General features: G+C 38.0%; 2 protein-coding genes across 17 annotated transcripts in view; one reads left to right on the forward strand and one right to left on the reverse strand.

The window, feature by feature from the left end:
* The window catches only part of LOC144666813 (uncharacterized), a 50,521-nt gene that overhangs the window by 3,724 nt on the left and 19,351 nt on the right, over positions 1-27,446 (reverse strand). The gene's annotated exons all lie outside the window — the stretch shown is intronic.
* LOC144666796 (uncharacterized) lies at positions 2,009-27,104 on the forward strand. Of its 16 annotated transcripts, XR_013573230.1 has the most exons (15): positions 2,009-2,126; positions 2,729-3,486; positions 5,378-5,745; positions 7,018-7,771; positions 9,005-9,101; positions 10,044-10,293; positions 11,806-12,606; positions 12,932-14,165; positions 15,751-15,819; positions 16,914-16,982; positions 17,454-17,522; positions 18,311-18,379; positions 19,095-19,163; positions 22,714-25,090; positions 26,497-27,104. XR_013573230.1 is itself a non-coding variant. In XM_078528184.1 (14 exons), exons 2-14 carry the CDS (start codon positions 2,778-2,780, stop codon positions 22,743-22,745), a joined length of 4,590 nt encoding a protein of 1,529 aa, XP_078384310.1. In that variant the 5' UTR covers positions 2,009-2,126; positions 2,729-2,777; the 3' UTR covers positions 22,746-27,104. The 16 variants fall into 16 exon arrangements, 15 of the variants coding, with proteins under 15 accessions (XP_078384310.1, XP_078384311.1, XP_078384312.1 ...); XM_078528184.1 differs by having other exon boundaries at positions 22,714-27,104; XM_078528185.1 differs by having other exon boundaries at positions 22,717-27,104.

Below are 27,446 nucleotides of genomic sequence, written 5' to 3' on the forward strand. Positions count from 1 at the left end.
GGGCTTCGACGTTCGGCGTTTTGGGGGGGTTTCGATCGATCAGATTTGGACGCAGACGATTTTCAGAGAGCTGGATCAGAATTTCTCCACTTTTATCACAAACACGACAGCGAAGATAACATAAACGCTGGGAAAGAAAAGTTTTTGTGAGCAGAACGATGGTTCTTCATTAGTGTTATACATCTGGTGGTACAATAGGGCAAATTTTGCGGTTTTCACAGGGTCCCCTATACCTCTTTGCAAAATGGAATCACGCAAAAAAATTTTGGTTTTTCACGCGTCACGAATAATTCTAAAAATGTTTTCAAGTTCACGCTAAAATCATGCGATCCCTGTTTCGGGGGTTACGCTCTGAAGGTACAAGATCGGATATTGTGCCTGTCAAAATCACGCACGCGGCAAAATGCCTGACGAGTTTCATGTGTTTAATAAAAACCAACCACAGAGCTAAAGTTAAGATGTACGTTTACTAGAACTACCAAAAAAATGAGAAATAAAGTCCACGAAAAAGAAGATGATTCGCGATTTACGTCTATTGATTTAACTCTTCGTTCTACGGGTCACGTTAATTTAAGCTAAAAACTGCGTTCATGCGCACGCGAAAAGATCTAACATTGGCGGGGATCACGAAAAAATAAAAGCTCAAATCACCTTTCACGACAAAAAAAAGTATAGGGGATCTTGTTTTATGCTCCTCCGGCCAGGAAAGGTACACCCCTTTCGGGGTATGGTACATAATGAGGGTTACCTCCCCCCCCCCCCCCTCCCAGGCCAAACAAAACGGGAGACTGAAGACTCTACGCATATTAATATTCCTGACAGTCTCGACCCAAAAAGTCTGCAGCCTCCCCCCGGCTCTGCCGTCCCTGTATGTTGATTTTCAATGATGTATTTCAATGTTTATTTCTTATGTTGATTTTCAATTCTGTTTTTTAACAATGATTTTCAACGTTTTATTCTTTTTTCTGTTTCTTTTTTTGTTCGATTATATTTTTAGTGTTTAAATTATTTTTAGTTATTTTTATAAAGTAAGACTAAAACCGTAAGGGACCGCAAACGATAATGCTGCTATACAGCCTACGTGGAATCTACGGAGAGATCTGATCAGCAATAAAATGGAATAACAGACAACTGAAGGCAAGGCCGTACTACGTGAAAAGTTGACTTTGCGTGACACGACCACGACTAGAACCGATACAGCAGGGTTGCAACCGCAGACAGTTGTTTCGTCCTTATTGAGACTCTTCAGTGCGGTGTAGCAAATCTAAATGACACCAGCTCGGAAACACGTGATGTGGCAACGCGTGATTCGGGGGACAAGTGAGTTTAAAGAACGGAATTTGATGCAGTGTACGGGTTATTGGGCAATTTATTTGCGTTGGCTCTCCAAGCTGGCGTCATTTAGATTTGCTACACCGCACGGAAGAGTCCCAATAAGGACGAAACAACTGTCTGCGTTTGCAATCCTGCTGTATCGGTTCTGGTCGTGGTGGTGTCTCGCAAAGTCACTTAGTTGTGTGATGTTTTAATGTGATAATGCTGGGCCACCATACCCCTCCCCCAAATATCCTGTGGTCAAAGAAACAGGAAGTTCTAATTTTTTAGTTGAAGATGAGCCAAGACAGGACGCTTTTTTATAGATTTTATCTTTACCTCGGGTATTCATGGTTAACCGAGAATTTCGTAGGAATACGAGAGCAGGGAGATGTGCAGCGATGATGGGGAATTTGCTTGAAATTTCTTCCGCTTTATGAACCACAACTACACAGGACGCACAGGGGAGGGGCTGGGGATCTTAGGCCTTTTCACTTTGTTCTTTGGTGTAATTGACCCAATACTCGACAAAAAAAAAGGAAAATACCACAACCACTCACTCATATCTTACTGCTTAAAAGGACAAAGAGACTAACGGTTCCAAGAAAAAAGCTCAGTTTTTACAACCTGTCGGGTATAAGGACAACTACCCTTTCCCCACCCGTAAGCACCTGGGTCAAAGTCGGACAGGTAATTTGAGAAAGGGAGTTGGCTCAGTCAGAGCTATCGAGAAAGCGAAAGTATCGTTCTTTGCAGCGTACAGACTACAGTTTACTTTGTGACCTTTTCCCTGTTTTCTGGAAGTGTTTGAGGTAAGAAATGTTTGATTTACAGACGTTTATTGATGCGAATTATACTCACATCGCGTTTTAAGAAACTGAACGCTTGCCAAATGAGCAATTAAAGCTGAATTCTTGTAGTGAGATCAAAGCTGTTTATACATGAAGCTAACATGTAGCTTGTAGGACTTCCTAGCCTGGAACAGAACTCTATCACCTTATTTATAGACTAAAGAGAGAACACTGATAAAACACAAGCGAAAGACTCGATCAGAAGTTAATTATATTAGAACCTAAGAGAGCTTGTTTAATTTGAAGCTTTCAGAGATTGTGAGCGGACCGATCGATCCGTGTAGAAATATGGCTGACGATCAGTCAGCATGAGTAGGCAGCGTTTGCATTGAAAATGTCTTCTAAATCTTTAGTTGTCGTATTTAAAAGCTTGTTACGGAATAGATGAATATTACTACATCTTTCTTTCTTTCATGTTGTTTGACCTAACACAGTAATTACCCAGGTTTTTGCGATTCTCACTGAAGACTTCTTTGAAGATTGAAAATAAGCTTGAGGCAAGTTGTGAACTATTTTGATTTTAGTTTTTTATCTTGCTAAGACTGAATGGTTTTTGGTTTCAGATACTCGACCAGTGAATTAGACAGTTGCATTGTACACTGCATCTTAAAGATGGAATTTTCAGCAGAGGAACTCTCGAAGTTAATTTATGAAAATGAGTTTGGACGAAGTGTTTTAGGTCTGAGGAAAAGAGAGTTGTACAAAGTTCCCGAAGCTTTTACTGAGCTGACTCATGTACAGGAACTTAACTTGTCTGATAATAAACTGACAGCATTACCAACAAGTATAAACAAGCTAAAAAATCTCAAAGTGCTGTTGGTAAGCAACAACCAGCTGAGTGAACTACCTGAAACTATTGGTCAACTGATTAACCTGACCAAGCTGTGGTTAAACAACAACCAGCTGAGTGAACTACCTGAAACTATTGGTGGACTGATTAACCTGACCAAGCTGTGGTTATACAACAACCAGCTGAGTGAACTACCTGAAACTATTGGTGGACTGATTAACCTGACTGAGCTGTGGTTAAACGACAACCAGCTGAGTGAACTACCTGAAACTATTGGTCAACTGATTAACCTGTTTGAGCTGTGGTTAAACAACAACCAGCTGAAGGCAGTTTTACCAAGAAACATCACACAACTCAAAAAACTCAGGTTGCTGTTCTTGGCTGGAAACCAGCTCACATCTCTACCTGATGATATTGGTGAACTGGAGGAGCTGCAATGGCTGGATGTGAATGATAATCCTTTAACAGTTGAAGAAACGAGAAGGGTTGTGAAGATACAGAATAGGGAGAAGTATTTCACAAATGTAGCAGGTAAAGATAAGAAATTAAATGTTCATTATTTGTATTCATGTTATATTGAATTGTGCACTCGAACAAATTTGTACATGAAGTGTTAACTTGCCAGTGGTATACTGCATACTCCTGACCATTAGCTTGTCTTATAGCCTGAGAAGAATAACTGAATGGAGTTTATTTAGACAATAATTTTACAAAGTTTAATTTACCTGTGTGAGGCATCCTCATAAATGTTTAGTTGGAAAACATTTTCACAAATTTCAAGAAAATAAAAACTTCAATCCTTATGTGAAACTTTGCATGCCTGACAAGTGAATTTCATATCTTACATTTTTTGATAGCAATCCTTTTTTCAGCATACATGCACTAGAAAGCCTAAAAGTCTAGTTAAAAATTCAATAGTGAAGAAGCCTTTTCACTTTCATATAAAACTGCATGAACCTAAATTTAATTCTTGCACCTTATTTCAAGGTATACTTGTACCTGTACATGTAGAAAATTTAACTCAAATGTTAAGCGTTGAAATAATTATTTGTAATTGAAGGAAAAGAAATAAAACTTCAAACTTAATTGTTGTCTTATCTTAAATGACCAAAATGAGATTTATTGTGCTTTCATATTAAGTTGAATTTCAGGTAGCTCTTTTTGCAGTCTTGAATAAAATGTGTTGTATAGGAAAACATTGAGGGCAAAACCGCAAATTATTGAACCTAAATTAAATTTTTGCTCCTTATTTCAAGATAAATAGAATGTATAACTTCATTTTGAAATGTTGAAATAATTATTAGCAAAGAAACTTCAAACTTAATTATTGTCTTATATCTTAAATGACCAAAATTTATTGAGCTTTCAAATTGGGGTACAGCACATCAACTGCAAGGGTAACCTTTACACAGTTGAAACTGTTAACAGTACTATTGTGCCAGTGATAAACATGTTTGTTGTAAATTATGCAACTACAGTTAACTTCTTAGTATTCAATTTAATATAATTTTTATTTTGTTATAATATTTGTTTTCTTTTTTTAAAGTTTCTTATAATTAATTGAGAGTGTTTGTGAATTAGTTTTACAGTTATGTATAATATAGACTGGGTTTGGGTGATATGCCTCGTAGGGGACTTTTTATTGTGTAATTATCCCCTGCCATGGACAAAGTGTTTAAATTAATAAACAAATAAATTATTATGGACACCCTTTTATTATGGACAGGTGTTGAAGTCCTTGTAAAAATTAATTACTGAAAATAACTCTTGCATTTATGGACTTTTCCCATTATGGACAACTATTTTATGGCCTGAAGGTGTATGGTTTAGTTGAAATTGATAAATTTAAATACCACATACACCTAATTGAAGAAAGTTGAAAAGCTTAAACCATGAGTGATGAGACCAAATGGGATTCTGGGTAGACAGCATTGGTAAGCTTTAAGTAATATCCTTAATCTAGAAAGTTTCTTTCTTTGAGAGCCTAAAAGCATGATTTATTCAACCTGTCTTATTATCATGTTTTTTCTTTCATAAAAGAAAGATTATGTTTTCAGATTTCCCAGTTAACATTTGGGTTGCATCGTTTTTGGTTAATGCTTTTTTCATGGGTCAACAATTCTTCAATCAGGTGTATATGTTAATTGTGGTTTAAATTTATCTTTGGTTTAAAATTTTTCAAACCAGTTTGATTTTTATTTCCTTTTGTTTCAGATTATGATAATGAATATGAGACAATGAAATAAAAATGAAACTGGTTTGAAAAATTTTAAACCAAACTAAGGTAAATTTAAACCACAACATATGCAAACATGCAATGTCAATTACATTACAGCTTGATATTGTTGAAACCTAGTTATTGTTATTTAATAATTTTTGACAAAACCATCCTTATTAATTTTATATTTCCTTTTATTATTAGAGCACGTAAGTAGTCAAAGCGCAGAGGGACCAAGAGCACAACAGGCCTATGAAAAGGCTTTAAGGGATGGATATGTGAATGTCTACCGTCGTCGAATACTTTTTATTGGCCCAGATCGTGCTGGTAAAACCAGTCTAAAGAAGAGTCTCTTAGGCCTGCCATTTGATCCTAAAGAACAGAGTACTGAAGGAATTGAAGTAAACCCTTCACAATGTGAGATTGAAGTTAATCGAGTTAAGAACTGGCATTCCACCCATGAGAACAAAGAAGGATTGCTAGAATGTTCTAAAGATATAGCAAAGATGGTGACAGAAAAACTGTGTCAGACTGGAACAATGGATTTTGGCAAAGATTCCAAGAAGGCCCAGGTCTGACAGCTAACTTATTATTAAATAAATGTTCAGATTGAGCTACAATTAAATTATGTGCATTTAATAAATTATGTATTAGAACTTAAAACCACAAACTCAGGAGAAGGGAATACTCTGCAAGTTTAAGACCTTCTATGAATGAATTGAATGAATAAAAATTCTTCAATAGCATCAGAAATTTGCTAAATTTGGCTTTAAATAATTTCCTGGATCAACTTTGCTTCTCTTAGCTTAGTTGATTGATTTAATACATGGTTATGCACTTTCGTATCTGTGAATATAATTATATTAATTTTTTTATTTTATTTTCCCTTCCCCCTAATTAGCACCAATTTTTCAAATTTAGTCTATTTTTCACACTCTTTTAACCTCAATTGGAAGTCATTGACATCTCTGACATACCGTAAGTAACTCATTATATTACGATAACAGTGTCTATTTTTGAGAGAGTAAAATGCCGGCTATTCCAGAAATCCACCACCCCCCCCCCCCCCTTCCCCCAATGGATAGGATGCTGGGAATTCTCATGGGAGGGGCGGTCAATGGCTGTGGAAATCCAGGCAGGAGGAGGGGTTTCAGCCTAAAATTCTTCCTGGGGGTTATTTTTAACCATAGAGCTCGGTAACTTTGAAGAGCTCTTTGCGCTTGTCAGTCAGGGATTTCAAAATTTTTTGAAGTAGGCGTCAGGAACTGGTAGAGTAGGCGGCTGTGACAAGCCAAGCTTGTTTCTCACAAGGTGATTGCTTCATTTGTATAATTGCCAAAGTAACCGCTAACATAGAATCAAGTAGCCGGTAGAACAGTGGCGGGTGCCGGCTTGTTTTGAAAACCCTGTTAAAAGCCGACGCTGTTCCACTAATATGAGCAGTGAATATATAATTAAAATTTGTCAAGCGCATTGTGAGCGAAGTTACATTTGAAACTTACAAAAAGTCATCTTCTAAACTTGGTCTTATATCTTTTCATCGAGGGTAAGTTACAATGAAATTAAGCTTCCAAAAAATTAATAGAAATCCAGGCAGGATGGGGGGGTTCTTTTGCCTTGGAAGTCCAGGCGTGAGGAGGGTTAAAAAAAACTTGCCCATCCGTTGGGGAGGCGTGGATTTTTTCTGGAATTACCCTATTTATTTTTGTGAATTATGAAGGAACAGAGTATATTGCCATCGTATCAGAGTGGTGTCTGGAACTGTTAGGTTCTTTTTTAGAGTACCTGGCTTGCGTGTAATTACATGATTCGTGTGTCACTAACTTTTATCTGTTTTCTTCTAGACTGAGGAGACTGTGAATCACCCAAATAAATCAGACATTTCCTCACCATCAAGAAAAACAAAACAAGTGTCAACCCAGGAGATTGTTAACAGTGGTGAACATATCCCTGATAGCAGAAGTGAAAACACACCAGATGAGCCTGATGTAATGATCAATGCCACTTCACCTCCAGATGATGTCACAAAACATGTTCATCAGTGGTTAAAGTATGCTAAAGGTAAACGTGTTAGTGGTATCACCAAAGAAGAATCTGTTGTAAGTATGGACATGTGGGACTTTGCTGGACAACACCTGTACTATGCCTCTCACCCTCTTTTCTTATCATCACAAGCACTCTACATTTTGGTGCACAACCTCAGTAAGCCATTACATGCCCCAGCCCAGCCCTGTGTCAGACAAGGAGCTTGTGATATTCATTTGGAAAACCCAAACAACCAAACAAATTTGGAGAATTTGCTGTCATGGCTTGCTACAGTTCACAGTGTCACACAGGTGAAAGAAGAAACAGCTGACGGAGCACAAGGGAAGCTGCCCTATCTGCTGCCCCCAGTATTCATTGTAGGTACACATGCTGACAAACCACATGGAAACATATCAGTGATGAACTCAGAGATACAGAAGAGAATCTCTGGTAAGGAATATGAGAAACATGTGGTCCGACCATTCTTCAGCATTGATAACACAAGTTCACTGCTGCAGAGTAGGATAAAAAGATTCTTTGGTCAGGGTCCCAAGCAAGGAAAGCATCAAGCAGGTATGGAAGTACTTTGTATGACCATGTAAAATTGACTGATATTCAGTACATTAACTACTTAATGTAGTCAATGAGAAAATAATTTTAATTTGCAATTAATTTTACAGTAGATACCATGCAATCTTGTTGAATTAATTTAGTACTGACTAGCTAGCATCGTTAGATTCAATTGTGCAGTTCTAGAAAATATCCAGGGTTCTCAATAGAAAGTTAAGCAACCGTTGCTGTGGTGATTTCGTCTGTTATAGGGAACTGCATAGCTAAATGCTATGTAGTTCAAACCTATCTACTGCTGTGCCTTTACAGCTTTTAGAAGCACTTTCTAGTGACACTCATGACAGGTGTGATGGGTTACGGGTTTATCTGAGAACTCTGATATATACATACCCCTAACACACAGGGAATTTCAGATAAGCCCCCCCCCCCCACCTCTCTGGAATTTCCATTTTTTTTAAGAAAAATAATTCCCACCCTTATGGAATTTCCAAAACGTTATTTATCATACCCCCAGCTCCTCTGGGAAAATTTTTTGAAAAGAAATTATTATTTTGCAAATGTTCTAAACATTGTAAACGTGGCAATTGTGTATAACCAATTGACCATAACACAAACATGTGAAGACAAATATAGAAATTTCCTCAGCAGTAAACAGAAAAAATGGTTGTGTTGTCACTTGTTGATTCGTTATTTACCACCCTTATTATTCATCCAATCACGCTTGAAAACTGCTTAATGGTAAGGAATGTTGATAACTAATTCACCATAAACATGATCACAGAATCAAAAAAACAATTGCTAGGAAATTGACAAACATAAAACTTTTTCTTATGTAAATTATCTGCAGTGTAGGTAAGAAGAAATTTTGAAAGTAGGTAGCACTCCATCAACTTGATCATGGAAACAAAATTCAGTTCACTGACACCCCCTATCCCCCTCCTGCCTCACCCCTCCAATTCCAGATCCAGGATTGGGGGGGGGGGAATGGATTTTCTTATGGAACCACACATTCAATCAGTTAGGATTAATTATTTTAGTTTTGGTAGTTGATGATAAAAGATAAATGTTGCCAAAAGCTTGCAGATATTATTTTTGTTATTCTTTATACAAATCTGCTAAATACATTTAATACCAATTTTTACTGTTTTTTTTTATCTTAATAATATTTTTTTTTTCTTTTTTTGCTTATACTGCGTTGGTCTCAAAAGGTATTGTACTCTTGTTGTTATTCTGTAGACCAAGAGGGTTGCATCAATGGAATTCAAGAACTGCGAAACAGAATCATGGAAGTGTTAAGACAGGGCCCATACATGGGGCAAAAAATACCAGTCCGGTAAATATTATTACATAATAATAGCCATTAATATTAATTTTTTGTGTGTGTGTACATTTAGTCAAAAATTATACATCACGTGACACATCCAAAACTGAAAATACCTTGTAATATATTCCGCAGTTTTCAAAATGCTTGGCATTTTTATTTTTCACTTTAAGTTTTTATCCAAACTAAGTTTGTTAACTTTTGCAGTGTTGCATATTTTGCGCTACACTTAGGCAGCAGGGCTGGCTGGATTTTACATGCCATGCCAGTTTTGGCAGCATAATTATATTACCTCTTAGGAAAGCAGCCATTAAGCCTTGAGGAGAATGAGGAGTAGTCGAGTGGAGAGTGCAGCACTAAAGTTGTTGGGTTTTTGGATATAGCCCTTTATTACCAGCCAAGTGATTGCAAGGGAATTTTGGGTTGGCTGAGATTCACAAAATGTTATTCAAATTTGCATTGATCCCTGTTGCCTCATTGAAAAACTTGTTGAAACTAATTGTAAACTGCATGAGTAAATGTTTTTATTTGGACGTTGTAATTATTGCAATAATATGATGCAAAATAAAGCTTTTGTGATCCACCAGGAAGGTAGAAATAGTGTAAGCAGAAATGAAAATCAAAACAGCTAGCCAGAGCATTCTATTAAGGTTACTTAATGGAAATTTGATATCATTCAATATTTTCCTACCTACTGAAGTGAATATTTCAACGTTCGAATTTAAACATGCAGCGACTCTATTCAACATTGGAATGTTGATTCCATAATGTCTGGCTTTTTCCGTTTTAGCAAGAATGGAATATTAAAGCAATTAAAGAACTAAATCAAATTTCTATTACATTATTCACCCTTGATAGGAATGCTTGAGCTGTTTTGACTGTAACAACCATGAAATAATGGGCCATTGTACATGTCCATGTAAATTCAATCTATTTTCTCTGATTGTTCTCTAGATGGTTCCTGTTTGAAAAGGTGATTGAAGCTTTGATAGCTAAACAAATTTATCACAGAAGTCTACAACAACTCCAACACTATGCAAAAAAAGAGTGCTTCCTGAAAGATGCAGATGAGTTTGCCGCCATGATCAGTTTCTACCATGACCTTGGTGTGATTATCAAGCACCGCAGTACAGTTGTTCTGAAGGCTCAGTGGCTGATTGACCTTCTAAAACAACTTATAACAATTCCGCACTTCAATAAAATGGTAAGGAAAGATGTAGTTGATATAAGAACAGTATAGTGTTTTCGCCTCAGGTGTGCCGAATACTTTTACTTGATAAAGATTTTCATTATTTAGAATGAGTACACAAGCATGAGATGATTGTTTTAGTCAAACGTTTTTTTAGTAAGCCGGTTGATAGTTTCAACGGCCCGTTACTGCTAGAGTAGTTTAAAAAAGTTGTTCATAAAATTTAGCGTTTTCGTTATAATGCTGTTGAAAGTCTAGCAATTTTTGCTTGAACGTTCAACGTGTTCAACTAGTAGTTAAAACGCTTTAAAAAGTCGTTAGTAACTCGTTCGTTAGTCGTTAGTTTTTACCCATTTAGCGAGAAATCATTAGTGTACGTTTTCCCGTAGAACGTCACAAATTATATGAGAATGATATCATTAATTTAACTTTGGTTACAAACTACTTTGCCTGCAAAAAATAGTTATAGTGACAGGGTGTGTTTGTCCATTTGTCCATCAGATATTGTATACCACCTAATAAGGAAACTGAATTGTTCAATTTTATAAACATTTACCGTAGTTATTTTACAGCAAGGAGCCCAAATGACTTGTGTGAGCACTTTAAATTTATTCACATTCTTGGTATTCTGGGCTTGTGATTGGATAATGACTGCACAAAAGAATGTGAATTAATTAAAAGTGGTCACACTTATGGGCTTGTGTTGGAATGACTGCACAAAATAATGTGTTTAAAGTGGTCACACTTATAGGCTCCTTTCTGTAAGAATATCAGAAGTGAGTGACATTTTTTACAATATTTTGTTAGGCTGAAAAACATTATTCTTATAAACATAATAACACTTTATAATTTCTTATTTTGTTTATTTCAACATCACAAAACCAAATTTTTCTGTCGGATATGCAAACAGATATATTTTTTGATTTCCTGTCAGTACCTTGTAAAAATGTTCAGGTATTTGGCAGAACCATTCCATGAGCTCTGTTACATCAAGGATCACCTGTCGGTAGATGTTTAAAATGAATGCTTGTAGTAGGATCTGTGGTTTAATTTGTGGTTCCAAAAAATGTCCATACTCCCCCCACAGAAGGGATTGTAAATCCTGGGGTTTGGGGGGGGGGGGGGGGTCTCCAGAGCCAAAATTTTTAAGGAAATGTATGAAGCTTAATTGGAATTTCCAGAGGGGTGGGGGGTCTGAGGAAAAATCCCTACAGTGGGGGAGGTATGGATAATTTATGGAGCTACACTATACAATGGCTACATTTACATAGTCACACACATGAGCAGGGAAGCTGCAAAAATATATTGGCCAGTAAAAAAATAAGCTTCTACGCTTGTTCTCACTCTTCGCCACTTGTGTGTGACCCTCAAGTCACCTGCTCGCAGGTTGACATAGGCATGAAAACATTTCTCCATTTTATTCCAGGGGCTCAACTTTGTGATGTAGTTGTCAATAAATTTAAGCATTCTTATCGATCTTCATTGAGGTTGTATACAATTGACATTGTTTTTCTGACTGATTTTTAGGATCCTGTACATTCCAAGTACTGGCAGGAACTGGAGAGAGATGGCACCCTCAGCATGGAACATGTTGATCACGTCTTTTCCAAGTTTATTCAACAAGGCGTCATCAAAGATGACATCTTAGACATGATGGAGCGGTTTGGGTTGATTGCCAAGTTCTCAGCCTCCCCAAGTGAGGAAAAGTATTTTGTGCCAGCTCAACTTAAGTCATCACCTGAAGAGCTTTGTAAAATGGAACCATCACACACTGATCCCTGTCCTTTGTTTCTGCACTTTGTGCATGGCTTTGTCCCTCATGGTCTGTTCTCGCAGCTTGTGTCACGATCCATTCGTTGGTGTTGTAACACTTGGCCCATGCAGCCTCCCAAGCTGTACCAAAATGGAGCATGGTTTGTCATCGGGAAACAAATCCATGATTTTGTTCTCATTTGCAAGAAGAGTTTCATCAAGATCCTTCTTAGGCAAAGAACACCAAGTCATCAGGTTTTAGGGGAGAAGTCTGAAGAACTAGCTACACTTGTGCGTGAGTTTGTGGAGGGAACTTTGCAAAATTTGTCACAAGAGCTGCCGTACCTGAGTGGACTGCAGTATGAGTTGTGTGTAGCATGCCCGTACTGTCATCAAGGGACAGAGCAGGGTGGTCAAGAGTGTTCCAACCATGGAAAAGTGTCATGTGTAGATGAGGAGTGCTTCCACCTTCTTGAAGTAAAACAAGGTCAACCACTGATCTGTATGAAGAAGGTCAGTGATAAAGTACACGCTGTCAGTGGGCTGGAGAAATGGTTCTTCAAGAGAACTAGCCAGGTACATGATTATTTTATGTAATAATTGTAAATTAAACAAAATCTACTTACAAGAAATGGCAATTCCTGTTAACGTTACTTTATTATATAATAATTATTACTTACAGGTGTGTGTTAGCACACTAAATCTCTCGCAGGTGAGAATTTTGGATACTGGCCAGTTTGATTACCTATTTACTTGTGCTATTAAAAGATTTTCCAATAGTTGTGTAAAGAACCACTTAGAAGTTATACAGCATGAAGTTGCATTGTTCACCTATCCATTTCTTGTTGCATCGACCCCTATTTCAAACTGTGCGTTGATTGTTGTCATGCTTCTCTTTCAGGATTTGTCTCCTCCCACTGTCATTGCCGCATCTCAAGGTGTACCAGCACAAGGTAAACCAGGGATGTCCAACACAGCATTGAGAGTAACTCTCTTGGCCAGTGAGTGGAGTTCATCTATGGGAGGCTTGTCAACCATAAACAGACAGCTTGCCACATTATTGGCCAAACACGAGCAAGTAGAAGTCACTCTCCTTGTCCCACAGTTTGCCTGTTCTGAAGAAGAGAAGAGAGCCGCTGGAAGCTGCAATGTTATCGTTAGAGAAGCAGAGAGACGTCCAGGCTACAATGACCCCCTTGACTGGCTGAGCTTTCCACCAAGAGACCTTGCCATTGACATTGTACTGGGTCATGGAGGGAAACTTGGTAAACAAGCCCAAGTCATCAGAGAGTCCCACAGCTGTGAGTGGGTGCAAGTAGTGCATACTGCGCCTGAAGAACTCGGAATGCACAAAAACTACCCCAAGGCCATTTCCAAAGGTGAAGAGAAGAATAGAACTGAAGTTGACTTGTGTAAATTGGCAAATCTTGTTGTGGGAGTTGGACCAAAGTTGACAGAAGCCTACTCTTCTTACCTTCGTTCATGCAAGAAGCACCAAGATATAATCCAGCTGACTCCAGGCACTTTCAGTGAGTTTTTAGACGTACAACAAGCAACAAACGAGAGTGACAAGTTCAAGGTGTTGACCTTTGGCCGTGGTGATCCTGAAGACTTCAGTCTCAAAGGATATGACATTGCTGCTAAAGCAATAGTTGAACTCAAAGACAGATCTTATCGTCTGATCTTTGTGGGCGCACCTGATGGGAAACAGGAGGAAGTTGCAGCCAACTTGCTGCAGAGTGGAATCTCTAAAGATCAGCTGATTGTCAGAAAGTTTGTGCAGAGTAAAGAAAGATTGAAAGAATTGTTTTGTGAGGCTGATCTTGCCATCATGCCGTCAAGAACAGAGGGGTTTGGATTGACCGCACTTGAAGCCTTGTCTGCCGGTCTTCCCATTCTTGTGAGTGGTAACTCAGGCTTTGGAGATGCACTGCGCATTTTACCATTAGGCAAGCCACTTGTGGTGGATTCTGCTGACCCTAAAGATTGGGCCGAGGCAATCAGAGCTGTCCGTCTGAAAGACAGAGCAGAGCGACTTGAAGAGACTCAAAGGCTGCGGATGTGTTATGAAGAGAAGTACAGCTGGGAGAAGCAGTGTGAAGCCCTTGTTGAAAAGATGTGGAGTTTGGTTCATGGTAAGGCTTTCAATTAATTGAGTTTCTTTTCATAATAATGTCGTATCTTCTCGGAAATAAACCATCGGCTTATTTTTTTAAAGGAGAAGGAAGAGGATGAGAACAGTCACTAGAACAATCAAATTACTGTAAAGCTCTCAAACTAACCACAACTTTGCCTGTATTTGATTTAGCCATTTTGAATCTCTATGTGCATGCCAAAGTAATGCTACTTTCCAAATTATAACTTAACAAGAATCCCATAAGGGTTAGTACTATTTCTACTCAGGAAGTTTGTTAATTTGCTTAAACCTAAGCGCTTTTAAGTTTGGGTCAGGCAGCAGTTTCAGGGTCGAAATTAACTTTTTTTATGCAGGCGCCAAGTGGCGACTAAACTTTTTTTTCGGTCATCACCAGATGGAAAAATCTGGTTGCCAAATAGTGTCAGTAAATTTTTTCCTTGACAGTTAAACACGAAAGCACGAAGTGTTTAAAGAGGCGTCTTCGCTCTGAACTTTCCTACCTGTGAACGATGGCAAGAGTCAGAGTCTCCTACCTACAGAGACATTAAATCATCACGTAGCTTACATTTTAGTTGAAAAGGAGTTTTCGTTAAATATAAAGCTCTCTTGGTTTGAAGACTGCACATAACGGGATTGTCGACCGAGGTTTACTGCAAATGGTTCCAGTATTTTCAGTTTACTGCAAATATCGTCAATGTCATCTGGCGGTAAACTTGTAAGTTAAGAACGTTTTCAGTTAGTGTGGAAGAACCAACTTCTTCTGACTTGGAAACCCCCTGATATATCCAAACCTTGAATTAATTCTTTAGCACTTTGAACTTTTTCTGACTGCAAAAAGTTTTCGAAGATTTACATTTGAAACTTTACTTTCCAATGGCGAAAGGAAAGCACGTATTTATGCTATGCGCCCACGCTACAGTCAGATAAAACGGCTGAAAACATGGCGGCCACTAAGTGTCAAATGCAGTTCGTAGATTAAACAACAACAACTGTTTTGGAAGTCATTTAACACGAAGCTTACCTTCATTTTTCACCTAAATTATTTTCCTTGGAGGTTAAAAACTTTGACAAGACAAGAAATAAGGAGTGAGTTTCTTTTTGGAAACCTGTGAAATTTTGATTTAAAACAGAATTACTTGAGTGCTGATTCAGAACAAAGTCAGGACACTAAATGCTAGTCACCTCCTGGCGACTGGCCTTGAAAGTCTGGTCGCCAACACTCAATTTTCAGTCGCATTGGCGACCAGCTGGTCGCAATTTCGGACCCTGTTAAATTACTTTTTTTTATTGTCTGTTTTTTCAAAGTCATTCATTTGTTGTAATTGTTGAAAAAAATAAGAAATGATGTTAAATGCTCTTAGACAAAGAGAATGGCTGATTCCCTCTACAGTATGGCGCACGCCTTCAGGGAATCGGTGCTAAGTCTCGCGCATGGTTTGATGAATACAACTACCATGATTCCCTGCAGGCGTGCGCCAGAGAGGGAATCGGCCATTGTGTTCCTTACTCTTGTGGATGTCATTTCATGGATAACAATATCTGTTAACATCTCATTAATTATAATTTCTTCTTCATCACCGCAGATCAGTGTGTCACTTTGGATGAATCTGGGATTGAACAGATGAAGGACAGTGAAGCTTTACAGCCCTCAGGTAAGCATGTATGAAGATATTAACATAACATTGCTGCTCCAATAAATACAATAAAAAAAACTAAGATCGCTTTGACAATGGAATCAAGTAAAAATATAAGGCCGATATACACACTAATACTGGAACATTATTCTTAGGGAGCAGGGATAGCGCAGTGGATAGAGCGCTCGCTTCCCAACAATGTGGCTCGGGTTCGATTCCCGGATCCGGCGTCATATGTGGGTTGAGTATGTTATCGGTTCTCGTCCTTGCTCCGGGTCCTCCGGTTTTCCTCCCTCCACAAAAACCAACACTTCTAAATTCCAATTCGATCGGGAATCCGAGGGCCACAGGTTTGTCAGTCCAAAGACTGTTATGTGCAACCCTCGTAAACAAAGTTGATTTATTTTGTTTTTATTTATTTATTTATTTATTTATTTATTTATTCTGACATTGTGTTGTCCCAGGAAATGTCCATACCCCTCCCACAGAAGGTTTTTTGGTTTGAATTCCCCACCCCCCCCCCCCCACCTGTCTGGAAATTCCAGTTGAGCCCCATACTTTCCTTTAATAATTTTGGCTTTTGAGAACCTTTCTGGAGCTGCACATTATTGTTTGCTTGTTGATGCATGTGTTAAATCAGTTTCATAAGCCAAATTATACTGCAAGCAGTCTCTCTAAGTCTTTAAAATCTCTAGGGACGAACCCGAAAATAGTGAGGAGAGCACAATATACGATTGGCTAGTAGCGTGGGCACCACTTTTTTTCTGGTGCCCTTCTACTTGTTGCCCGTATATCTACTCTCTATTTTCATGTCGTCCTCACAGTTTTTAAAGCAAAAGAGACACTGCTCTCAGTCTAGAGCCAACATTTCTTTGACACATGCTATATTTTTACACATTCACATGTTACGATTCCAAAACCAGAGTGTGGTGACGAGAACTTCAGTACAACCTGTATTAAGGGCATTCAGGGATGCTAATTGGATATTGTCACTGCACATGTTATTCATGTCGCTAGTCATGCTGTCATACATCAAGTGTGTGCACAGAGAAAGAAAATAACCATATCTATTGAAAGCTTGTTAGTTATTTTTTTTTTTCATCATGTCACAGGTCAGCGTGGATCTTCAGTTGAGTCTGGCATTGAACAGATGAAAGGCAGTGAAGGTCTACAGCCCTCAGGTAAGCATCCATGAAGACACTTACGTAACTGCGCTTTTCCAATAATTACATAATGCAAAAAATAATAAAGCTTGCATTGATAGTGAAACTTAGTAAATTAACATTGCTTTGACAGTCAGAAAATCATAATAAAATATTTATTTATTTATTTTAAATTAATTTGATTATTGATTGATCATTATCCTGACATTATTGTGTACAGCCTATAATAGCTTGTTGGTCTGTTGAATAATTTATTGCTTGAGCCAACACTTGACACATGCTATATTTTTACACATTCACGTGTTATGATTCCAAAAATTAGACTGAGGTGGTGGGTTAACGACGTTCGTGAATGGTAATTGGTTAGGTGCATTTTTCCTGCACATGTAAGTCATGCTATGTCATACGTCGAGTGTCATGTGCACAGAGAAAGAAAATATGACCATATCTATTGAAAGCTTGTAAATTACTTTTTATTTATCGCTACAGGTCAGCATGGCTTTTCAGTTGAGTCTGGCATTGAACAGATGAAGGACAGTGAAGCTTTACAGCCCTCAGGTAAGCATGTATGAAGATATTTACATAACATTGCTGCTCCAATAAATACAGTAAAAAAAACTAAGATCGCTTTGACAATGGAATCAAGTAAAAATTAAGGCCGATGATATAAATTTAGAACGTTATTCTAACATTGTGTTGTCCCAGGAAATATCCATACCCCTCCCCAGACGGTTTTTTGGTTTGAATCCCCCCCCCCCCCCCCCCCGGAAATTCCAGTTGAGCCCCATACTTACTTTCCTTTAATAATTTTGGCTTTTGAGAACCTTTCTGGAGCTGCACATTATTGTTTGCTTGTTGATGCATGTGTTAAATCAATTGCATAAGCCAAATTATACTGCAAGCAGTCTCTCTAAGTCTTTAAAATCTCTAGGGACGAACCCGAAAATAGTGAGGAGAGCACAATATACGATTGGCTAGTAGCGTGGGCACCACTTTTTACTGGTGCCCTTCTACTTGTTGCTCGTATATCTCCTCTCTATTTCCATGTCGTCCTCACAGTTTTTAAAGCAAAAGAGACACTGCTCTCGGTCTAGAGCCAACATTTCTTTGACACATGCTATATTTTTACACATTCACATGTTACGATTCCAAAACCAGAGTGTGGTGACGAGAACTTCAGTACAACCTGTATTAAGGGCATTCAGGGATGCTAATTGGATATTGTCACTGCACATGTTATTCATGTCGCAAGTCATGCTGTCATACATCAAGTGTGTGCACAGAGAAAGAAAATAACCACATCTATTGAAAGCTTGTTAGTTACTTTTTTTTTCATCATGTCACAGGTCAGCGTGGCTCTTCAGTTGAGTCTGGCATTGAACAGATGAAAGGCAGTGAAGGTCTACAGCCCTTAGGTAAGCATCCATGAAGACACTTGCAAATTATAATAAATAATAATAATTTATGAATTTATATTGCGCTTTTTAACATATTATGTACATAGCCGCACAAATTATGTACATAGCCGCACTTTTCAAATAATTACATTGGAAGAAACTATAAGATTGCTTTGACAAAGAAACTTAGTAAACTAGCATTGTTTTGACAGTCAGAATTATGTTAAAATATCAGTAGATAGTTAGAATAAAGTTGATTGATTGATTGATTCATTATCCTGACATTATTGTGTGCCTATAATAGCTTGTTGGTCTGTTGAATAATTTATTTCTTGAGCCAACACTTTATGCTTGTTATATTTTTACACATTCACACCTTATGATTCCAAAAATTAGACTGAGGTAGTGAGAACTTAAGTAAATCCTGTGTTGGCGACATTTACATTAGTTAGGTGAATTTTCACTGCACATGTAATTCATGCCGCAAGTCATGCTACGTACGTCAAGTGTTTGTACAAAGAAAGAACATACCTAAGACCTAAACAATCAGCTCATCGCCAGATGAAAACTAGCAGTATTGCAGTCGAAACGTCGCGATCAACATCTCAAAGCGATTCTATCGTGAGACAAACGAATAAACGTTCATTCCTATATTACACCACGATGAACAATATTCACATCTTTAATGACATCTATTGAAAGCTTGTAAATTACTTTTTATTTTTCGCCTTAGGTCAGCATGACTCTTCAGTAGAGTCTGCCATCGAACAGATGAAGGACATTGAAGCTCTACAGCCCTCCGGTAAGCATGTATGAAGATATTTACATAACATTGCTTTTCCAATAAATACATTACAAGAAACTAAGCTTTCATTGACAGTGAAATCGAGTAACTATATCAGGCAGATATTGACACGCTAATTTTAGAACATTATTCTGACATTATTGTTTGCTTGTTGATTTGTTAAATACTGCTTTGGCCAACACTACTTTGATACATCCTAAATTTTTATACATTCACATGTTGATTCCAAAACCAGAGTGAGGTCGTGGGAACTTCAGTTAGACCGGTATTAAAGACGTTTGTCAATGCTTATAAGCTATGTGCATTTTTACTGCACATATAATTCATGACACTAAGTTCATGCCGTGTCATACATTGAGTGTGCGGTACAGAGGAAGAAATTAAACTGGGCAATTACAGCACTGTAGGCTGCTCCATTAACTTTGCACTGATGTTTTCATGGATCACTTTCTCTGCCAATTCACTGCATTTTTGTGGAAAAAGTCTTTCGGGTAGAAGCAGTAATCTTATCAATAGGTGTGTTCAACCCCCCCCCCCCCCTCCCTTCCTCTCGGCTCCTTCTGACACAAGTCAACCCAACAGTGTCGTTTCAGTCTCATAAATATCTGAATATTAATTAAAGTTCCGTGTATAAGCCGCACCCGTAGATAAGCCGCACCCCCGATACGGAAGCTCAAATTTAGAAAAAAAATAGAGACAAAAAAGTTTGAAGTTCAAGTGAAGTGCTATTGGTAAACAAACAAGGGCAAACAAAACACTGACACGGCAGTTGTTGCAAAGTCTTACGAAAGCAAAATTTCACTTGTCATACCTCTTTTTTAGTTTGAATTCACAATATCTTAAACTTGAGATGATCTCTTGATATCATTTTTACAAGGTAATCACTTCTAAACACTCGAGAACACTCGATGAAATTCGTACGCGAATGAATGCTTAGTAGCCAAGCTTTGAAATGAAGAGAGGAGTCTGGGCATAAAAACAAACATGGCGGCACTTTCTTTCGGTTTGGCTCTCGGAAGAAACAACCGTTTCAAGATTCTTGGAGACTGCTACCCGCAACAGGATAAAAACTTCATGCAGAATAGGAGTCTGATAATCCAAAAAATTAAATCGCTGTGAAGGTCAATAAAAAAGCGAAGTGGTCGGGCATTTTTTGTCTCGTGAGTACTTGTAGTCCGGCGGCTTAGCTCCTGAATTGTGCGATTTTTGATACAAGCACCAAACTTTGCAGGATTACAAGCATTCGCATACTAATCAATTCTTGATATAGTGCCAACGCCAATTTCCTATTTTCAGCCAGTAAACAGCAATGAAATTTTCAGCCGAGAGGCCCCCCCTGCCCCTTCCCCACAAAGTATTTCTTCTTGTACTTTTATAAACCTTTTATTGTTGATTTTTATTCATAAATACAGATATGAATGCTTTTAATTAGGCTTACAATTGTTATTTTTTATCATCTGTTTGATACCAATAATTAAATAGGAAATTATTGCATGGGAAAAGATTTTTCGTTCCCCGCCCTCTGCTCCCTCGCATCTTTCGTTTTGCGCTAGCGTCCAGGTCTCGCGATGGGTGAACCGTTCGCTAACAGAAGAAAAATAGGAAAATATTGGGGTGTGAACAGTCTAAATTACAGCATTTCATTCTAAATTTTGTACGTGCGACTTTTTATCACTACCTGGCATAATATTATTTGTCTATAAACCAGGACAAACAAATATTTCACGAAAATTCATTGATTTTAACCCTATCCGGACCGGGAGGGGCGGAAAGTGCCCGCGCTGCCTTTGAACGCTTATAACTTTTTCAAGATTCAACCAAACGCTACCAAACTTTGCGAATTTATCTAAAATTTATCTGGAAATACTTTGGTAGGATAAGTTGTTGTGTCAGGAACTTGACGTAACCATGGCAACGGTATTTGACAGGCATGTTTTCTCAATTTTTTAATTGTCGTGTTTCTTTTAATAAAAAATAATTTTAATGCAATTATTTTCATCTTTTTAAGGGTTTTAAGCACAGTTTTATTGATTTTGAGTACTTTGCAGTAATTTTGGGCGGTTTTATGACGTTTTGGAAAAAATTCGAAATCCAAGATGGCGGCTGTTTTGACATTATGATGTAATTGTCACGTGATGTGACGTCATCTTCCCACGTGACGTATACCAAAAGATAGTTGTTTGGACATAATATATATTCCCTAAGTTTCATTATGATTGCTTAAATATTCTGGACGTTACGGAGGTTTGAAAAGATCCAAAAAAGCCCGGTCTGAATAGGGTTAATAAATTAAGGTTTCCATGGAAACCGGAGTTTTTCGGGCTTGGCACTATATCTGAAAAAGTTTCTGTTGGTGACCACTTTCATTGTGCCAAGTTTCATGCTTGTATCAAAAAGTGCACAATTCAACTAAAATTTCGAGCTAAGCCGCCGGACTATTGCGGCTATCTTGGTAATTCTCGCATGCGGCGGAAAGTGATGCCTCGAAGTGACCGGCAGGCGTCACTGCAAACAGCTTTGCAGAGGAAAGAAAAGGCAGTGAACGACAACAAAGTTTTTAGGTCGTTATATGTTTATTCAGCGGTGTTTTGATGAATACTAATTAGGCCTTTGGGAACTCCAACCAGAGATGTTTCCGTAGATAAGCCGCACCCCCGATTTTTCACCAAAATTTTGAGGAAAAAGGTGCGGATTATACACGGAACTTTACGGTATATAGAATAATACTGTAATAATACAGTATTAATTTTACGGTATTCTTCTTACTGATGGATGTGAGTAAAGTGCTTGGGGTTTTTTGACAGAAATAAATTCCCAGGCAGGTTACCATTGTTGTTTTATTTCTTTTGTGTAAGATCCTTTAATGAGCTTGTCTGAGTATAAGAATTGGTGCAGTAATTCCTCAGCTAATTGGATGGCTTGTAAGAGGTTTCCTCTCTTTTGCTATGCTCCTTATTTCCTCAGCACTGCATCTCCTTCCTAGAAAATACCAAAGATTAACAGTTTGTTTCTTTTAGATCTTTTAAGGGGTGCTTCTTAAATACCAATTTGTTGTAAAGGAAGCTTTTAACTGTCAATATATAACCATGTTTATTTAAGAAATAGAAAACATGTCCTGTGTTTCTATTGAGTTAGAGAAACACGAGCAGAAGTTTGGGAGAACGAGAAATGTGGTGGGAACGCAAGCCGACAGGCAAGTGTTTCCACAGCTTTTTCAAGTTCTCCCAATTTTCAAGAGTGTGTTCTATTGCTGGTTTGCAACTGACGTCACGGCGACCATGCTGGTGGACAAGAACAAAGCATTTCACTCAGCTGGGAACTAAACTCTTTTATCGTGCAAATTCTGCAAAAAAGAATATATTGTTTTGTACACCAACATGGCCACCTTGTTACGTGGTTGCAAGCCAAGAATTTCTTAAAGAAACAACCCCAAGGTAAATTAAATCACTCTTTTATTTTGATCATCAAAATGTTAATTTCATTTAGGCTTTTTTACAGGGTGTTATCTAAAGCACATTACTAAAAGCAGAATGTTTTTTCATTTCAGCAGATAATGGCTGGATGTGCAAGATGTTCTGAACAGTTCACTTCTAGTCCTCCTCAAAAGACTCTGATTTGGTTTGCAATTTTAGGAATAAAACAACGTGCTTAGTTCGTTTAAATTTCTTTCTGAGGGATCATTTTCTTTACCGTCTTATTCTTAGGCCCGGTTCAGACGCCGAACTTTTCATGTGCCGATCCTAATGCATAAATTATTATAATACATTATTTTTGCAAGCAGTTCAACTCAGAAAGTATGTGTCGTGGATAGTGTTTACCATCAGATGTATAAGGAACGGCTGCAGAACGTCTAATTAAGTTCGATGTCTGAATCAACAGGCGTACTTTTTGTTAATTTGGGTCGGTCCAAATTCGAATTAAGTTCTGTTTATGAAAATTTTGGCATCTGAACCGGGCCTTGTCACTTTTATAAGGAACTTTGTTCAAGTGTCAGAGTAAAGCACTGCTGTGCTAATTGTGGGCTGTGACTAAAAGCGGGACGGGGACTTGAGGACTGGAACGCGGGACGCGTGTTTGGGACGTGGGAAGCGTGGGCTGGGACTCGGGGACGTGGGACTCAGGCACGTGGTGACGCGCAAACGAACAGACTTTCTGCGTTGAATGTGTAAAGTACAATTTCCGGTCTTATTTTTAATAGCTTCATTGTGAAACATAAAAATAAGGCATGGAACATTCTAACATTCTCGATGTTTCCCTCGACTTCGTCTCGTGAAATATCGACACTCGAGAGAAAACAAAACTAACTGTTTACCTCGGGATCAGACATTATGCTTTATTATACATCCAAAGGTTTAACAAATTGAACAAACGAACGAACAAATTAGCGTTAACAACAGAACGCCTGAGCACGACTTTATTTCTTCTATTAAACACTGCAAATGTACGACAAATACATCGTAAAATACGTAAAAAAGAAAGCAAAGAACCGACTTACTTTCCAGACATTTTCGAAATCCTTCTGCTCTTTAAGTTTTTGACTTCCTGTTTCGAATGAAAAGTAGAAAGTGCCGGTTTTAGCCTCAAACTGTTCCACTGTGTTTCACGAACTTTCAAAGAACAAGCGACAAATTTCCTGGAATCCACGAAGAATAGTGAACTTCAAAAACATGACGCCAAAATCACTCCACCGGCCTCAATCACGTTCCGATCACGTGCTTTTCACATTGATCACATTCAGTCAGCAAAATGTATCCCGCGAGGGAAACATTTGATGAAAATGTTTCCCTCGACGGATACATTTTATTTTATGCAAGGTCACGTGATTACTTATCAGCCAAAGCATAGGAAACTGCGGGTGTATAACAAATTTCAATGTTCTATACCTTATTTTTATGGTTCACAATGAAGCTATTAAAAAAATTAGACCGGAAATTGTATTTTACACATTCAACGCAGAAAAACTTACTCTGTTCGTTTGCGCGTCCTCACGTCCCACGTCCCCGAGTCCCAGCCCACGCGTTCCACGTCCCAAACACGCGTCCCGCGTCCCAGTCCCCAAGTCCCCGTCCAATTTTAGTCACTGCCCTAATTGTGGACATTGTAAATAAGCAAACAAATAAATCCCAGCTGACATGAGGCTGACCAGTTTCTATTTACAAAGCATAGAGGAGCTGAATTAGGGACTACTGAACACATACCCATCCAGTGGCAGAAAGGGAGGATTTAACCCCAGGACCTCCGGATTACAAGACCAGCACACTAACCATAATATTAATAAAAACAATAAAAGGAATCTTTTGACAACCCATCAGTACTTGATAGTACTGTTATAACATGGGTCCTGTAAAATTTTAAAAATTCAAAAAGGAAAAACTAAATGATTGGAAAAAAAACATGGGAAAATAATGCATGGGAATAATTAATTTTAGATTAAGCATAATATATAATGATGAACGAATATTAATCAGACAGTAATATATATTTACTTTTAGCAAAATATACAGCATGCCATCTCTATTAATCGTTTGATCACACACAAATAAGGAATAATTTAAGGAGTCAAATATTACAGCAAAGACACATCGTAAATGATAAAACTTTAGTAGATCTAGTAAATGTTAGGCGTTTTACAGAAGACCAAAAATGAATTTTTTTAAAGAGTATTGCTCAACCAGATTTTGTAGGTGCTGCAAATCTTTTTTTAGTAACAAAGATAAGGATGCTTAAAATAATCACATTGAGGAGTAAATATTTTGTATTCACTTTGTGTATTTCGCATTTAAAATGTATGGTTTACTTTTTTGTAACATATATTTTTAGAATACGTTTTGAATGGTGTTTATTCTAAGAGATATCAATATTAAAATATAGTTTATTGTAATTCAGTGACAATAACTGCGATTTATTATTGTGCAAGATTTACAGTGCGGACACTCGAACCATGAACGCCACGGCTTTATTTTCACTTATTTTGTAGTTATTTTTGACATTTTTCCAGAACTAACCAATCACAGCCGCGAGTCGAACAACGGTTTTTCCGTATGATTGACAGCTTATCTCCACATGAATCTCTTGCACGCAAGCTATTTATAGCCCCATCGTGGGAAAACACGACTGTTGCTGTTAAATGAAGATGGCTACATCGAGACTCTTCCGAACTGAAACCTTCAGAGGTTCACTTATGGTTTAAGTATCGATCTTTAGGTCTTAAACTGGAACGTCTCTCGACATAATTCGGAAATACTAGAGGCCGGCTTAGGCCATGTTCGCTGTAGCCTATGTGAAATCCCCGGGTGAAATCCAAAGACATCGAAGCCTTCTTTCCGTCTACAGACTGTAAGCCGAAAACGCGTGAGTATTATATTGGAAGCCAGCATATGATTTGCCAGACTCATACTTTAAGTACTAAACTGTACTGAGTGATTTGTATAACTCATCTCTCTGATGATTTCCATTACAAAGCAGATTTAAACAGTATAAATCTAATCGTACGGTTACGTTGTGTACGAAATGTTGTTTGACGTTTCCGTCGAAATAAATATTAAATAGCTTGCGTTTCATTTGTTTCTTGTCCTTTATTGAATAAGGAAGAAATATTTCCGTCAGAAACCGCCATTATGATAGTTTCACTGGTTGAATATCCCGCTGTATATTGTAAGAAGCAGACCGCGGAAAATTCTGGATTAATGTACCGCCGTTGTGTAAAAACACGCGCCAGTTTGAAAATAATGGCTGTTTTTATGCTAGAGACGATAATGTCGTCAGACGACTTTAACGTCTAAGACGTTAAAGGCGTCTGGTATAAAAACGGGACGCCTTTAGTACACAGCTTTTCAGAAAAAAATAAAAAAAAGACTGGGCTCGACACTCGGAGGACACTGGACGCGAAGACGTAAAGCCATCAGACGTTAAAGGCGTCTGTCTTATTTACTGTTTTCATACTAGTTAACGACGTCCCGTTTTTATACTAGACGGCTTTAACGTCTGAGACGTTAAAGCTGTCCGATAAGAGCGTCGTTTAGACGCTCTTACGAAAAGACGTTAAAGCCATCAGACGTTAAAGGCGTCTGTCTTATTTACCGTTTTTATACTAGACGTTAATGTCGTCTCAAGACAGCTTTAACGTCTAAGACAGCCTTAACGTCTTTAGCATAAAAACGGCCAATGTTGAAAAAATGTCTCGGCTGTTTCTTCGACTTGCAGCTGTGATTGGCTAGTTCTGGAAAAATGTAAAAAATTACTACAAAATAAGTGAAAATAAAGTACAAATAAAGCGAAAATAAAGCCATGGCGTTCATGGTTCGAGTGCCCTTACTGTAATTTAAAGAAGTCGAGGGTTTTTTTTTCGTGATAGCAGTGGGCCATTTAACTAGCTTCGACTTCAAGGGACTATGTCACGGGGATTTCGCAGATTTTCGGTCTTAACTGTTGTAAAATAAGTGGTACGCAACTTTACCAATGAAAAACATTATCTTTGAACAATTAATTGAAGATTTAACCTTGATTTGGGGGAGAGAAATCAAACTTCGGCTATAAATATCGATTTTTTTTAAGGCGCGCGGAAACAACATGAAAACGTTGGCAAACGTTTTCAAATTGCAATCCATTGCCATCCGCAGTCAAACACGCTTTTACACAGTTTAAGTGCTCTAAAATAGCAATTGTTAATTAAAATGGGCCATTATTTCTTAGTTTCCGACGACATAAATATAAATTTTTGCTGTTCAAAAATCTGTTAAAATCCGTGACATAGTCTCTTTCATGTGACAAACATCCAGCATACCGTTAGGATTGAATGTTAATGTAAAGCTTTTGCTTTTCAAATGCAAATGGTAAACACCACCTTTTCACTGCGTTTTGTATCACTTCTAGTTGGCATTTAAAGATTGATGATGATGATCAGTTGAATAAAGAGGACGATAAGTTTTAAGTCATAAATGATGAAGTTGCAAGTTCTTGCAGAACAGTTGAAAAAGCTGCAAAAAGTTCACTTGTTTTTTCTGTCAAGCAACCTCAGCCTGCATGACTGTAGCTCATGAGTCACGCAGGCTCTCTGACAAATGCAGATCGCAGACTTGCAGACTTCTACTCTGATTAGCCTGCATAACAGTACTCTGATCACAGGCGGCCCAAGCTCACAATAAGAGGAGTTAAAATAATTAACATAATTCTTTTTTGTAACCGTACGCGAAACGTGACTCTCGACCGGCAGCATATGGAGTTGTTGTGTTACAACGGTTCTAGCCTGCGAGCAGGCTCCCGATGATGTTTTCGGCGAGC

The sequence above is a fragment of the Oculina patagonica genome, chromosome 9, assembly GCF_052425735.1.
Source record: "Oculina patagonica isolate OP01 chromosome 9, crgOcupat, whole genome shotgun sequence".
NCBI lineage: Eukaryota > Metazoa > Cnidaria > Anthozoa > Scleractinia > Oculinidae > Oculina > Oculina patagonica.

Coding starts and splice junctions, on each gene's coding strand:
- LOC144666796 (XM_078528184.1), top strand. CDS start 2,778: ATGGAATTTTCAGCAGAGGAACTCTCGAAGTTAATTTATGAAAATGAG. Junction 14,166..15,750: donor GATGTGGAGTTTGGTTCATG/GTAAGGCTTTCA, acceptor TCATCACCGCAG/ATCAGTGTGTCACTTTGGAT. Junction 15,820..16,913: donor TGAAGCTTTACAGCCCTCAG/GTAAGCATGTAT, acceptor ATCATGTCACAG/GTCAGCGTGGATCTTCAGTT.